General features: G+C 35.0%; 1 protein-coding gene across 3 annotated transcripts in view; it reads left to right on the forward strand.

The window, feature by feature from the left end:
* ATP9B (ATPase phospholipid transporting 9B (putative)) overlaps window positions 1-16,443 on the forward strand; it is a 157,156-nt gene that overhangs the window by 132,632 nt on the left and 8,081 nt on the right. For all 3 annotated transcript variants that reach the window (XM_030265599.4, XM_030265600.4, XM_072924195.1), the window contains 11 exons: window positions 6,295-6,456; window positions 7,060-7,152; window positions 8,294-8,377; window positions 8,878-9,048; window positions 10,456-10,554; window positions 13,012-13,101; window positions 13,552-13,696; window positions 14,025-14,089; window positions 14,541-14,696; window positions 14,850-14,914; window positions 16,122-16,230. In XM_030265599.4, the coding sequence (XP_030121459.3) occupies window positions 6,295-6,456; window positions 7,060-7,152; window positions 8,294-8,377; window positions 8,878-9,048; window positions 10,456-10,554; window positions 13,012-13,101; window positions 13,552-13,696; window positions 14,025-14,089; window positions 14,541-14,696; window positions 14,850-14,914; window positions 16,122-16,230 (1,239 nt within the window). The remainder of the gene's footprint in view (window positions 1-6,294; window positions 6,457-7,059; window positions 7,153-8,293; window positions 8,378-8,877; window positions 9,049-10,455; window positions 10,555-13,011; window positions 13,102-13,551; window positions 13,697-14,024; window positions 14,090-14,540; window positions 14,697-14,849; window positions 14,915-16,121; window positions 16,231-16,443) is intronic.

Raw genomic sequence — 16,443 nt, forward strand, 5'->3', positions numbered from 1 at the left:
GAGATATGCAGTTGAGAGAGACTATGTAAGTTTTTTCTCCCACTTGCTCGTCTCTCCCTGTGGGCTTTTGTATATTTGTTAAGTTGTTTGAAAGCTGAAAATGCTATCATGAAGAGCAATTCTTCTCCTGTACTTACTAAAGAATGCAGTTGTAAGACTTGAGAATTATACAAGCGGTGCCCTGGGAAGACAGTAGGGAATTTGACTTTGAAAATATGAAAGGAAGGAAAGGAAAGTTGCTAAAGTGCTAATATAATAGATGTGGGACTCAGGGTGGAGAAGGAGGTAGAAGAAGAAATCAACAACAAATAAACTGTTCATGCTGCAAGGGAGAGAATTCACAGATATCGTTTTAATAATGATTTTTTTTATCATTGCAACTCATACATTAAAACTATATGGCAGTGAAATTAAATGCTTCCATTCTAAAACAGCCTTAAATTTTGTTGTTGTTTCTTAAAGATAATGCTTGAAACACTAGTAAAATTATCATATTGAACAAATATGCTTTTATATAATGAGAAATTGGTGTTAAATGGAGTCTTATAAAAAGATGAAGCTACAAAAATCATGTGAACAGCATAAAAATTGCAGCATGACAGAAAAAAAGCCTAAGAGTTGAAAGACTAGCAGGTCTTTATCATAATTTTTTTAAGGCTTCTATTGATGCAATGTTTTCAAATCACTGGAGCCTAAGGAAAATAATGTAAATGGTTCATTATTTAGCTTATTGAACTTTCCTGCAGTTAGGTTGACGGATGGTGCCAATGTTTCCCAATCACCAAAGTACCATTTTAAAAGCATTTTTTATTGAATAAAGTGCTTTGAATATTGCACCCTGGAGCTTTATTTAGGGAAATGGTTCAATTGATGTTTTCTGTTTAACCTCAGCACTGACCTATCACAATATACTTGGTTAATAAGCAACATTATCATGTAATAGACTTAACTGGTTTTATGCATTGTACTTTCTCAACATTGCAACTCTATTCTCTTAGATTTTGTTTATGGATATGGCTTGATTGCAGTCTTTTGAAACAAGATGTTATTTGCATAGTTGTCTGTTGCATTATATAATATTGCATGATCACACCATAAGATGAAAAGAGCAGAGAACAGTATGTAAGAATAAACTATTCTTCCATGTAAAAAGGTATAAGAAACAGCTCAGTAATATGCTACACTACACACTTAATTAATTGACTTGAGGAACTCTTTTTAAATTCTCACATCTGTGCATATATGTGTGCATCCATATACAGATATAACTATAACAAAGTATGCACATTTAGAAGTGGGTACATTCATCATAAAAAATGTATTTATCTGTTGTTAGAGTAACCTGAGATAAGTAACTGATTTTGTATTCATAATGCAAACCCTACTTATGCCAGGCTCTTTGTTTCTTATGATAAGTGATCAATATTTCATTTTCTCTGAAAGAGTGGAAAGTTTCATTTGTCTGTCACTTGTCCTCTACAGCTGTAGCATAGCAAACAATAAACATTCACCGAGAACCCACTGGATGGAAAAAAAAAGAAAAAAAAAGCCACACCAAAACTCAGTTTCAACTTTGCCATCATAGGTGTGGGTTCAGTTCATCTGTAGAATGCCAGCTACCTTAATGTAATGAACAATCATAAAAGGATATAAGCTAAGTAGGCAAAGCGATAGAGTTCAAAGGTCAGAGACCCAAGCAATTCAGGGCATGCTATGAACAGGAGCCTTTGAAGACCTTTGCTCCTCTTAGTCAGAAAAGGTTGATCAGTCATGATTTTTAATGACTGCTTATTCTCATAAACCAGCCATTTATTGGTTATGCTTTGTCCTGTGCTGTTATAGTCTCAAGCATTTCTAATCCCAGTGTCTTGAATATTTAAATACTACCTTAAAGTGTGGTCAGTTATTTAATTCCAACGTTTCTGTCCAGAGACAACAGACTTGCTAAAATTAATTACAAGGATACAAAGATAATCATTTAAAAACAGACAGGGAAATTATATGCCCTTAGTAAAGCAGCTTTTGTGTTTACAAAAGTGAAGCTGTAATGTATGAGACATGTTGTATTGTTTAATTCATTTTATTGTGTGTGCTTATTGAAGCAAGACTAATTGTGTTGTTTTGTCAATGTATTGTGAAAAGCAAATCACTCAGTAGCATAAAACCATCACTTGCATGACCTTCGAGACCCACAAAGAATAACTACTCCGTAGCTTGTCTTGAATATTGATTGGTAGTTTTTTCACATGATCAAGCTGTATTTTTAAGTTAATAATTTTATTTTTATTATGAAGGGTTTTTTATGAAAAGTGATGGACTGCAAATGTTAGTAATAAAATCACTGTTTATAAATATAAACAAATTGCTGATTGGAAACAGGTAGGAGTTGTTGAACAGTCCTGGTGGAAACAGTTGGAAACACCCAGGCAGTGGGGAAAGGATAGCTCACGCTTCTTCTCTGTTTCCAAAGCAATAGCCTTAATTTAAAAATACCACACTTATAGTGTCTGTACCCCTTATACAACAGTTTGATTTTGAAAGCAGATCCTATTGTCTGAAGTGATGCTTTTAAATATTCTGAAAGAAATAGGTGGGTTACATGAGAATTCTTCCAAGCAGCAAAACTAGCTTCCAAAATTTCCATGTCTAGTCCTTTCTTACCCTACAAATTGCTCCCTCGTATATGTCAAAACCATTGAAGGCTTTATTTATGCAGGTTCTTTTTTGGTTATAGTGGTCTGGTTCATAGCAGGGCTCCGGGAAAGATGTGAGTACAGCTGTGGTGGAACTCTTAAACTGCCCTGTGAGGTGGAGAACTGCCAACTGCAGCCACGAGGCAGTGGATCTTTTTCTTAATCTAATGTTAGCTCAAAAGAGAATATTGTACATTGAAAGTAACAATTATTTGTTCATAAACTATTTTGAGCAACAAATACTGTAAATGTTGAGCAGTTCAACATTTCTTCTAAGGAGCAGAAACAATAGTCTGGCCATAAGGAAAGGAAAGCAGGAGCTGGGCATGATAGCCAGGCTACTAGAGGCTGTGACCTTAGTAATGAGGTGTACAGCCCCACAGGATCCAAGTATGGTGAGCAGAGCATATCCTGTGTTGGAAACCTGCAGTCAAGAGTATTATTGTACAGGTCAACCCTTACCCAGTGCATAAGCTGTTTGATTTGATTTGGTTCCATAAATGAACATTTCTAAACAAATGGGATGATTATGTCTCCAAAACATGGACATGAATGGTGTTTTTGAAGTTTCACCTCTTCATGCCCCTCTGGAAATGGAATCATTCCTCAGGCGACTGAGTTAGAAACATACTTCTACTTAAAGAAGCTGCTTCTACCTCCTGAGCTGCTACTGCTCTAGGTGATGTTGGGGGTTCCAGTTACTGCTTGATTTGGGAGTGTTTCCTTATGAAATCTCTGAATTTAATTTTGAGTGGAAATCTGTACCCTAGTAATTGAAGTGTCTGATATTTGGATCTGTGAACTACAGAAGCTCAGAGTGTTGGGTGGCCTCTAGTGGGGCCTCAGTGTTCAAGAGTGGGCATGTGGTAAATGGGAGCATCTGAAAGATTTAGGTAAGAGCACTAAATGGGGTGTTTCTCACTAGTTCGCATCGGATCTGTTGCATTTCTGTTTCACAATGCAATTATTTGCTCCTTTCTTTCCTCATTTAGAAGTTGCTTCTTTGACATTGTCATATGAGAGGTGGATGGTCATCTCTACCCTTTGGGTTGCTACTGAGAAGAAAGAAAATTTGAAAGTTAGCAACCACAAATCTCTCTTCTCCTCCATGTGCATTACCTGCCCTAGGAGCACTACACAGTTAGTAGGTTCCCTGCATACCTGTGTCTCAGTAATAGGAAGACCACTTACCCATCAACATGCTCATGGCTCCCAGGCAGCCAGTGTCCCTAGAAGGGAAGCTTTGTGATAAGCCAGAGAAGATCCATAAAATATTTAAATAAGTCCCTAATCTGGATTCAGGAAACTTGACACATTTCATCTGTGTTTGTGTGTCAGCAAATTAACAGTTATCAGCAAATAAATATTGTCATTGTGATGGATTCTTTTAAAACCAAATGGTAGCATCACTATCAAAGCTTTTTTTGCTTGTCCAACCTTTAATTGCTTTATCTGACTTCATCCATTATGTCAAGCTCTGTAGAAGCCACAGCTGCTGCATTTTCTTGGGATTCTAGGAGTTCTTGATTTAGGTGCACTAGATTGCAAGACCCTTTTAATGTAAAGGTTCCAAAATGTAGTGAAGAGATCATATTTGTAGAGAGGAAACCTCAAGAAGAGAGACTAGCCTAAGAATCCTTTTTCTGGACTCTACAGCCAGCCTTTCAGTATATATGTATTCATTAAGATGTAGATGTTCATGCCATTTGTGAAATATTATTGATTAGAAAGAAATTTCTACATTCTAAAAGCTTAAAGTATTTTAATGGTAAGATCTGGCTATGTTGTTTTGGATGCTGTTCTGATTTATTCTGAGTGATGGGAGTCAAACTCGTCTTTCTCTCAAGTTTTATCAGTGTCCTTGTGGACATCTGTTTGACTCTTGAGCCTTATTGACTGTTTCTTGTATGGTATTTGCCCTGATCAATTTAAAAGAAAAAATAAATATGCAGTTGTGTATAGGCCAGGTATAAGAATACAAAATGACTGTGCTGCAAACTGGTAATTCAAATGGTATGTGAAGCCAAGCATAAATATAATAAACAGATTTGAGTCACCAAATATAGAACACTTTAGTCCTAGCTGCAAAGGGACGCAAATAAGATGATGGGGTTTTAGTAGAAAGCTGCAATTTACAGGTCAGAATGTAATAGTAACCCTTCACTGTGAAAATTGAAATTAACCTTGGAAGTACTGGATTGTTTACAGCTTATATACTACTTCTGGCAAAGAAGAAAAGTTTGTAAAAAGGCTTCCTGTAGTTTTCAAGAGTTTAAAATGGTGCTTTTCAAAGTGTGCTTTATTCTCTTCCATTACTGTATCTCACTATATTTTCATCTGGTGATGCCTACACAGATAGCATTACTAGGGTTTTTTACAGGTTCACACAGGATTTTATTCCAATTTTAAATTTTCTTAGAAGCTGAGGTGTTTTATTTGCTTTCTGTGAAATTCTTAGTGACTGTCATGTCTGTTGAACTTACCTAGGGAATTTTCTACTTGCACGTTTTTTATCAGAGTGCTTGATTTTTATTTTTTTTCATCTTGCCTGAGATTAATAGTAGAGCCTATTAATCCGTGAAAGTCCAGGATCCATAAAAATCATATGCACTTCAATATAGGTATCATTCTAGTGATTTAAACTGGTTTCCAGTAAAGATTAGCTTTAAGAAAACTTAAAGTAGATTGAGGAGGAGTAGTTTTCTTTAATCAGATAAAAACTAGATACAGAATGTGTCTTGTATATAAAACAGTAAAATCAGTAAAGCAATTTTCCTAAAACATTAACTTTTTGAAGGAATAAATCACATGGTGGTGGTGGGAGATATTTATTTAAAGTATAATATAGAAAAATGTTGAAGCTAGATGTCATGCACTTCAAAGCAGCAAAATTTTGAAAAAGGCACTTACCCATGTGAGTTTGTGGGATGTAGTATTGTAAGCTTGGTTTCCATCTTATTTGATATCAGAAGTCATATTACTGTTCAAACAAAGTATTGAAATTACTCAAGTGAGCAAAGTAAACTAAAAATAAGGTTCTTTCCTTACCTATTTACTACCTATTACATTGTCTCAACTTACATGTAGCTGTAGATTTAAGAAGTAATTTATATGGAAATACTCCCAAAGTCTTTTACTTACATAATGGTCTTGTTGATGTAGAAATTGTATTCTCATTTTGCAAAATTTCTACTCAATGTCCTTGATGTATTGTTTAATGTATGTGGGTATTTATTAGAGCAGCTATTTCTGCAGCATATCTTCTATATGTGAAGAACATATTCTGAATACCTCATTTTCAGCAATAAGTTAAAAAAAGTTTTTATATTCTTCATAAGAAATGTTGTAAACTCTTCAAAGGAAACACATAATTTGATGTGGTAGTATTTTATACTTCATCTGCTCCTCACTTTTTTTTCCACAGATTCTTGGGAGAGTTTAGACTTTCACCCTAGCAACAGTTGTTGTAACCTAATTATTAGGTTTTAATAAATTAGGTTTTAACCTAATTTATATAAAACTTCCATAGACCTTTCACACTTAAATATGTCTCTTTTTTCTTTTCTTTTTTTTTTTTTTTTTTCCTTCTCTTGTTCTTTAGGTAGCTCTGGTGCAGTGGACAGAGAGTGTGGGTCTCACTCTGGTTAACAGGGATCTGACTTCAATGCAGCTGAAGACCCCTGGTGGACACATCTTGACATACTATATCCTGCAGATCTTCCCCTTCACTTCTGAGAGCAAGCGCATGGGCATCATAGTTAGGGTAATTTGGGGGATTTTTCTGGGTGTTTGGTTTGATTTTTTAAAAAGTGCTGGCAGATCAGACTAATTCACTCCTTCTGCAACAGACAATACCACAGAAATTAATTGATTACATTTGCCTGTGTGTGGATTCACTGAATATGCAATGAATGTTGCATCATTAAAATGTGTAATAAGCATTTAAAATAAGTTATTTGTAAATTTTTAGTTACCAGGTATTTCAAAGACATAGAGGTTTCTCTTTTGGGTTGGTATTTGCCACCCAAGAAACAAAATACAAGTTAGAGGGGACATAACAGTGATATTTTAAATTTTAGTTTAGGGATGCTGAGAATCTGTTATGCTTGTTGACTTCCATTAGAACTGGTCCTCTTACATGGAAATAGTGGACATGTATCTCAGTGGAATCAGAGATAACACTGGAAATAGTAACATCAGGTAATAAAACTTACCCACTTCTTGGTAAGGTACTTTGTCTTTTATAAATAGGAATCTATTGAGTGCTTCAGAAGGAAATTAAGTTATTGGTAGGTAATTGTTTTGACTTTATAAACAGATATTCCTCCCCTCCCCACCCCTTCCCATTTCTTTTGTAAAATTTTAGGATGAATCTTCAGGAGAAATTACATTTTATATGAAGGGTGCAGATGTTGCCATGTCCACTATTGTACAGTACAATGATTGGTTAGAAGAAGAGGTAAGAAAGAAAATCAACATTTACAAAAATTAAAATTTTATGAAAAATTAAAATCTTAAATATATCACATGTTATTGGGATATGTTTAAAGGATAATCTGAGGTAATGCAGGAATGGATTTTGAACTGCATATCCTGAATGGGTTTTAAGGGATTAAAACTATTTCCAATTCCTGAGTAACATACAAGAAAAACGAAGCTGGTAGTAGTAGCAGGACACGTTCCTACTTAAAATGAGGAAAGTTGTTTTTCATTGACTGACCTTTCACATAAAGCTTAATTACTTCTAATAAGTATTCTGCTATAAATCTTTTTATCCCTTTTTGATCAAAATCTGCAGTGAGGTATGATTATGAATTAGAGACTTTGACAAGCATTGCATCCAAACTATTTTTTTGTTACCACATTTATTAAACTTAAAATAAAATAGTTAGTGCCTGAATTTCAAACCTGATTAATATTCTTCACTATGTGTTCTAGTAGGTACCAGCAATTATCTTTTTTTTGACCCTACGTACAGCCAATATGTTAATAAAATGATTACACCATGTATGTTCATAATGGTATTGGCAATATGAATCAATATCTGCTGCAGGGCAGTTTGATTTATTTGGGGACATGAATAAATTAAACTCCCTCAAGACCAAGCAAAATGTCATAAAAATTACTTTTGGTGATAATGATGCACAATTAATTGTAAAATACTTGTTTAATTTATTTAGCTTTATGAGGTCAAATCAATAATTGTTTGCACTGGAGAGCCTTGTTTTTCATTAAGATATGCTATTCCATGGCTATTTTTAATGTGTAGATGCTTTTCTGATAAGGGATGCGTTCAGTGAAAAAAGAAATGTAATTCTGTTATGTGCCTCAAAAGCAGTTTTAATTTATTTTAAAGCTTCAACCTAAAAGAAATTTTCTGTAAGCTAGGAGAGGAGATCTAATTGACTTACTGATAGCAAACCACTTCATTTGGAGGACCTGAAATACAATTGCCTTTCATACTGTTTGTGGCTTCTCCAGAGTATTTTAAGAGTCTAAAGATAAACCAAAGCTACAGATACACCATGTTAGCATACAGTATAAAGCACAAACACAGGATTGAATATTTGCATAACTGTTCTGTGCTTTACTTCATTTAGTGTGGTAATATGGCACGAGAAGGACTGCGCACACTGGTTGTTGCCAAAAAATCACTTACTGAAGAACAATATCAAGATTTTGAGGTATGAAAGGACAGAGCGATCTTGCACTTTATCATGTTTAATTACTTCAAGGACAACATTCCTCTATTTTATTTTTTAAAGTTGTAAAAAAAGATTATTCATATTTTAAAAATAGATAATTAAAATATTGTCCACAATCTGTTAAAGGCTTTGTCATTCATTATTGATGGTTCTGCAGACATATGTAGGATCCTGTTTGCTTTATTATTGGATTGGACAGTGTTTTCCCAGAAGCTAATATAATGTTATTTTTGTAGCTTCTGCATGACCTAAAAAATCTACTTGTTCTCAAAGATAAGGCTTTCCTCCTTAGAAGCTGTGATGCCTCATTCTTAATTGTTCTTCAGGAGGGCCTCTTTAGGTGCATTGTCAGAAGAGCCCTCTATAACATTGGATGTAATGTAAAATTGCTCCTTTAGTCTTGTTCTTTATTAAAGATATTTAAAGACAAACATTTAGCCTAAGGGATCCATGCTGTGGTTTTGTGTTTGTGCAAACAGAGTCGATATAACCAAGCAAAGCTAAGCATACATGATAGAAATCTGAAGGTTGCCGCTGTTGTAGAGAGTTTGGAGCGAGAAATGGAATTACTGTGTCTCACTGGAGTAGAAGATCAGCTGCAAACAGATGTTAGACCAACTCTAGAGATGCTAAGGAATGCTGGAATAAAGGTATTTAACACATATTGCTGGCATAGCAGGTTATAATTTATTAACTTTTTAAATCAATACATAATTTAATTTATATTTGTCTGTATTTAAGTTCTTTCAAAGTAAGAAATGTGTCAAGTCCCAAGCACATTCTGAGCATGGACTAGCAGAAACAAACAAGACACTGTGTGCAATGTTACCTTGCCTACAACAGGTTTCATCAATCTCAAACTTACTTCTGTAGGAAAACTACCAGTGGATAGATGTATGTTTGTCTCAGTCATTTATCCCTTGGCTGTCTACAGTAAACTGTCCTTTCTGACACTAAATGAGTTTGGCACAAGATTTGTGTGACAACAATGTTTTCAGGTTTGGCACTCGTAAGAAGTTTCAGCAAAGATCAAAACATGAATTATTTGAACTAGAATTCAGAACTGTCCTTGGAGTTTGTTCAGTTTGTATTAAAGGGATGGCATGAAAAGCCATGCAGAAGAGTTGGTTTGCTAGACACCTATCAATTGCACGTATACAAGTAATCCATTTATTTGAGGGAGGGCTTCAAGCAAATATATGAACAATATCTGAGGGGAGGGAGCAAGATTATAAACATTTTGCTTTAAGCAGTGTCCAGCTCTGCTCCAAATAGTCATAATGACTGTGCATTGGTTAAACTGAGTCAGACATAGTGGGATATTTTGCATATGCTGCTTGTGCTTTACTTCAGCTCCTCCACTATCTGCTGGAAGGGCAGCTCAGGAGCACAAAGCAAACCAGGAGAATTTTGAAAAGCAATGACAACAATTTCTTTACACTGGTGATTGAGTCATCTTACTAACTAGTCATTGTACTAACAAACCTTGGTGTTAAGGGGCTGAGAGAGCTGTCACACATTGGGAGCATAACAACTTTATCCCTTAATCTTTACTGCCTTCTCAGTTCTGCATGATCAATGGGCAAGATCTCTTTGGAGTGTTGGGACTGTAGCTCATGCTCCAAGATTTGTTGTCTCGTGGCTTGGCTGCTGCTTCCTGAGATTATCACCAGGGTCTCAGACTGTTGTGTTGCATCATTTTGCTCACAAATGTCATCTGTATCCTCACTTTTCTGATCAAGGTAATATCAGGGCCATAGGGAAAGGATTTTATGCTTCCCCAGAGCTTTACTCTGCCTTCATATATATTGAGACATTGGCCCTCGTGAGAATGGAACAGGAATGGAGCTGCGAAAAGTAAAGACAGTTTTTTTCTGCTTTGCATACTATTGCAGTAAAAACTGTTAGTCAATCTTACTTTAAAATGCACAAGTCAGTATACTTTCTTGGGTAATCTAATCCAAAGTGCCAGAGAAAACTTGGAGAGAGATGTCATTTAGATTTAGAGAACAGACAGGCTAATGTGCAAAGAAGTAAACTCTTACATTTTTTTGCAGATATGGATGTTAACAGGAGATAAACTGGAGACAGCAACTTGCATTGCAAAAAGTTCTCACTTAGTGTCTAGAAATCAAGATATTCATATTTTCAGACCTGTAAGTATAGTTCTAACTTTTTTTGTTGGTTCATCATGCTACAGTTCATACAGTGTTGCTGTATTCAGTTAGTAGTTGGCTGGCTGTTGAAAGTTGTTGGGTTGTTATGCTGAGTGTCATTGAGAGTAGTAGTACTTCAGTTTTTATTCAAGGCAGTAAAATTGCAAAGCATTTAAGGGTGTTGTTTTCTAGCATTGTTGATGTGCTGTAGAAATGTTTGCAGCCATGTGTGGGTGACCCAGGTTCAGCACACATTTTACACCCTACATAACCTCTAAATAGTGATGGAGGGGTCTGTGTGAGGTGAGGTGCTGAGCCACTCAGAAATTTTCCATGCATTTAGGCTGTCTGAATGTCATTCTTGCTCGTTTTAGCATTTTCATTGATAGAACTCTTTAGACTCAAGCAGAATTAATCCTGAATGAAACTGCAAACATCCCCTGTATAAACTGAGATCAAATTAGTATGAGAATTTTTTTTCACATTATTATTTATATATGTGCATTTTACCAACAGACTGTTTAAGTAAGTGTTAGAAAGGTAAACTGAATCTTCTTCTATATGTTTTATATGCATACTATTCACTTGACTGAAGCCAAACAAAAATAGATTTTCCAGACATTGATTGATGCCGTGTGATCAGACATAATGCATCTGTTTGTTCTAAATGAGCCACTTGCACCTACAGAAATAATTATATGAATATAATTTACATGTAAATGTATTTTCTTCTAAAGCATCAGAATGGTAAATTAGGCCCTGCAGACTACTATTTGCAATTAAATTATTAATGCTTCTGATAAAACTTCAGATCAATTTTTGTTGACCTTTCCATGTAGTAACACCACAAATTAAGTCTTCCTAAACAAAATGTATTTAGTTGAGTCAGATTTTTATTTTCATTACCTTGACTGGTAATAAGAGATCAGCATAAAACTGTGTTGACTTAGAATATGAAGTTTTAAATTAGCTAGAAAACACATTTATACAGAATTACTTCTGTGGCTATACTTGTTGCAAAGAAATAACTACTGAATTAATGTAAGAAAATATCAAGCACTATAACACTTCTTCTGTAGTTATGAATAAGAAAGATAAAACTTTTTGTTACCTTCTTTCCAAAAAGCTGTGTTTTGTTTTTAACAAAACTGTTTATTCTTAGAAGTCTCAGCTTCTCTGATCTGTAATTCTGGAGGTATTTACAAATTTTTTAAAAATTAGGTTGAAATGCAGAACAGAGAGGAAAATCACTGCTCATCAGTGTGCACAAGTGCTGACATCTCTTCATCTCTGCAATGCAGAAAGAATGTATTAGGCCAACACAGTCTGGTATTCCTAACAGCTGTCAGACAAGGAGGTTTCTCTTTTCATGCTTAATTGTGGGAAAGAAGGAAAAAAAATCTGAATTGGAACATGTCTATGAGTTTTTCTCTTTGCAGGGGCTTTTTAATGTAACTCAAATTTTATGGGTAGTAGAACACATCTGGAGAGAGAAAGGTTCTTTGAACTGCATCTGGCTGGGTAGTAGTGGGTCAAGGACAAAACTTCACATTCAATATAATTAGGATTCATATATCTTAAAAGTTATTTAATCAATGTGATGTGTTGACAGAGACAAAATTAAAAGTGTAATCAGAGCTTGTGTTTTATTCTGTGCTTGGAACTTTGTGTAGCATGATAGCTCTAAAATACTTTGATATTTATTGGGGGAAAAAGAACCAAACCAAATTAAAAACAAAGCAAAACAAACAAAAAAACAAAACTAACAAAAACCCCACAACCACACCCAAACCTGCCAGTCTCCTCAAAATCTGGTTATAATGTCAATTTTTCATATTCTGTTTATAGTTCAGAACCTTCTAAAATGCATTTAGTAAGATTTGCATTTCAGAGCTGGGCTTTTCTGAAACAATTAGGTAACTTTTAAAAATCTGTTATGTAATTCTTTCATATTATGCCACTTGATCTTGTCTTCAGAGTCATGCAAGATCTAAAAGGATTAGTACTAATGAGCATCTTTATGACCCTTTGAAATCTGTGCCTGGTTACCAAAACTGAAGGAACAATTAACAGGAACAGTTTATGTTATTCCAAGAGCATATTTTAATAAACAAAACAGTTGAGGTTTGCTTTTATATTTTTCTTTAGACCTGCCAGGATGAAGACTCAGGCCAGCTCAAAATTCAGATATTTTAATGTCATTAATTCATTACTATTTTACCCTTGCACACTTTGGTGAGGAACCACTTAAGCCAACTACATGGATTTTACTTGTTTGAGGATTATTCTTTCACTTCATAAGATTTGAGGCTTATAGTCAAATTCCACAGGTATTAGACTTGCAATGGGATAAAACTCTTAAACCAAGGTTTCTGGGTATGAGTTCTCAAAACTTAATTTGTTTAGGCACAGGGTTTTTTTAACAAAAATCTTTTAACTGAGTGTTTTTTATTGAAGGTTGTCACTCGAGGAGAGGCTCACTTAGAACTAAATGCTTTTAGGAGGAAGCATGACTGTGCCTTGGTGATATCTGGGGACTCACTTGAGGTAAAAACTTGGTTTCTGTCAAATTATTTATATGCTTATGGTCAGAAAGTAATGTATCAGCATCTTCACGCTTTTCAAGTATTTGCCCATATTTTAAGTAGTCCTTAGAGATACTTTTGCTTATCACTGAGTGCAAATTAGATGATATATGTTGTAGATGTGCAAATGTTACTGGGTTTCTAGTCTTCTGTACAGTAACAGAATGGAATTTGTATGCAGCATGCTTTAGTACTGTCTATTCTCTTAACCTCAAAGCACGTTGCTGCTCAAAGTGACATTCTCTTTGATTTTAAAAATAATAAAGCTACAGTCAGGAGAATCTTTTTTTTCTCCCAGGTAGACGTTGTACATGGAAAACATCAAAAAATCTTTATATTGTGTTTTTGTGTTGGGCTATATGTAGTAATATTTAATTGTAAATAAATCCAAGCATCTTTTTTTTTTCCTCAGGTTTGTCTGAAGTATTATGAGCATGAATTTGTAGAGCTGGCTTGTCAGTGTCCTGCTGTAGTGTGCTGCCGATGCTCTCCCACCCAGAAAGCCCATATCGTGAAACTGTTACAGCACCACACTGGGAAACGCACATGTGCAATAGGTAACTCTTGTCACAATCCTCCTAGTAAAATCTGTGACAAATGTAATCAGCAGGTGGCACCAGAGAGAAATAGCTGAAACAAAACCAGAGAGACTTGATCCCTCTACCAGCAGCCAGGTATTGCATAGTTATGGCACAAAATGCCATTCCATGAGAAAGGTATGGTTATCTTCTTGATTCTGTAGGAAAGTCTTGATTAGGGAAGTAATTAATCCTAAGTCATAGATTAATTGTAGGAATTTAAAGGTATGTAAGAGGTTTCTCAAATACTGTAAGGCCAGGAGAATAAAACCTCTGAAGAACTGAATATTGCAGTGACATTTTCCAGGTGATGGAGGAAATGATGTCAGCATGATCCAAGCAGCAGACTGTGGAATTGGAATTGAAGGCAAGGTAATGTTAACAGTTTCATTGTGAAATATGTGTCACATAGAAGCCTAGTAGAATGGGATTAGAAGCTTTATTCTTAAACAAGTGTGAATTGATAATTTCTAATTAAGGTATACTGCAAAATTATAAGAATGCTTAATCTTTAGTATTTTTGCATACAGAAAACACACAAATGTTTTCTGCTTTATCTTTTTAAAAGCAGGAAAGACTATAGTTGTTTCTGTGTAGCATTTACCTGGAAAAAGCAGGAGAAGCAATTAAACTTATTTGTTACAGCCCACTGCATCTTAGAATATGCAAAAAAAAAAAAAAATTGTCATGTCTCATTGCAGGGTTGATTTTCAAAGAAGGAGCAAACTTGTCTTTTAAAATTAACTATTGCTTAGAATTTTGAAACTTGATACACATCTTTTACACTGAGCTTCATATTTGAAATATTTTCCTTTTTTTCTAGGAGGGAAAACAAGCTTCTCTAGCAGCTGACTTTTCTATCACACAGTTTAAACACATAGGTAGGCTACTGATGGTACATGGTCGAAACAGTTACAAAAGATCAGCAGCGCTTGGTCAATTTGTCATGCACCGAGGCCTTATTATTTCAACTATGCAGGTATTTAAAACTTTGTTTTCTTAATTGTTAAAATCCCTATGTCTGTCTTTGAAATGTCACAAAACCTTAATTAACCAGTATTGTTGTTTTTTCTATATTGTATTGGTTTGTATGTAGAATTATAATAAATAATTAATGATCTGCTTTTTGTAGGCTGTATTTTCATCAGTCTTCTACTTTGCATCTGTTCCCTTGTACCAAGGATTCCTAATGGTAGGGTAAGTCAAAGCAACAGTTATAATAACAGTGGGTAATAAATACAGCAAACTAACTGGTTAAATAACAACATGGGCTTGGTATTCTCCATGTTTTCCATGCATTCATCATGGGTACACTAAGAAAACCTGGGATGAGTTTACCAAGAAAAGTCACACTAGGTTGCATATGCACTATATGAAGGGAGGAAGCCTCATTATCAGTTCTCTGGAGAGAGGGATCTGCATAGCCTTAGAAGATACCATAGAACCTGTGCACATATGAGGGTGAAAACAATAAAGAAAAGCTCCCAGACCAGACCTGTTTCAGCTGTCACACAGATTTCATGTACAAATCTCAATGAGAATCACAGGGTTTTGTGTAAAAAATGGAGCTGAAGCTACTATGAAATTTCCTCTAAGAATGCTATATATCCAAGTTTGCCATATAGATTTCCATTAATGTGAATATGTGCAGCATTAGGAGCACCTTGGTCATGTTGCAGCAGCTGGTTTACTAATATGGTTCCCCAAGTTATACAGCTGAGAGCTGTGCATATGTTTGTGTTTGTCCATGTCTTCTGTCCCTACTGACCTAAGAGCTTCTTTTTATTCTCCTTGTAAATAATAACAACTTAAATCAAGAGTGACTTAAATCTTAGTCAAACTGTGGTCTGATTACACCAGACCTTGCAGAGGCAAACAGTAGACCTCTCTAAAAGGTTTGCAGTTAGGTTCTAAGTTCCAGGGAAGTACATGTGAAAGTGTGTATCTGGCATGCATAAAATCCAAAGCCACGTACAAAGCTGGTAAGACTCTTATTCATCCACCTACCTACCTTCTCCAGGTTGTCCAGAATATAGGGCTTTTTTTTTTTCTTCAGTATTCATGCATCTAGTAGATGAATTTCAATGTCAGTTCTTTAGACTGGTTGTCCAAAATGCAAGTGCACAGGGAGTATGGTAACAGGTGATAAGCTTGGGTGATAGAAGAAAGAAATATGTTTATTGGTTTTGAGTGTGTAAGACCTCTTTAACTTCTCACAACTGACAGCTCCCAGAACCACAAGAGCAGGTAGTTTGCATGTGAAAGCTTTGTTGGTAAGCTGCCTAAGTACTAGGAAAATGAATCAGTTTAATTTCTCTTACATAAAAATAATAATTGAACTCAGTACATCAGTATAAAATTATATCATACGAAAGTGTTAATCTGTGTTCTTCCTTTCTCCTAGGTATGCAACCATATATACTATGTTTCCAGTCTTCTCTTTAGTATTGGATCAAGATGTGAAGCCTGAAATGGCATTGCTATATCCAGAACTATATAAGGATCTCACAAAGGTATGAATGTCCTCAGTGCTCAGCTATAAATACTAAAATTTCCAGTGTGCAAAACCGGGAATTGTTACAATAATTTCCTTAAGGTATTCCAAGCAAGACAGATTGCACAACTATTGCCAACTTCTGTACTATTAAAATAATCCACAGTACCAAACATTTTTATTATTTTTTATTCAATCATTTTTATTCAATCATTTTTATTAATGCATTTTG

Source organism: Taeniopygia guttata, chromosome 2, assembly GCF_048771995.1.
Source record: "Taeniopygia guttata chromosome 2, bTaeGut7.mat, whole genome shotgun sequence".
NCBI lineage: Eukaryota > Metazoa > Chordata > Aves > Passeriformes > Estrildidae > Taeniopygia > Taeniopygia guttata.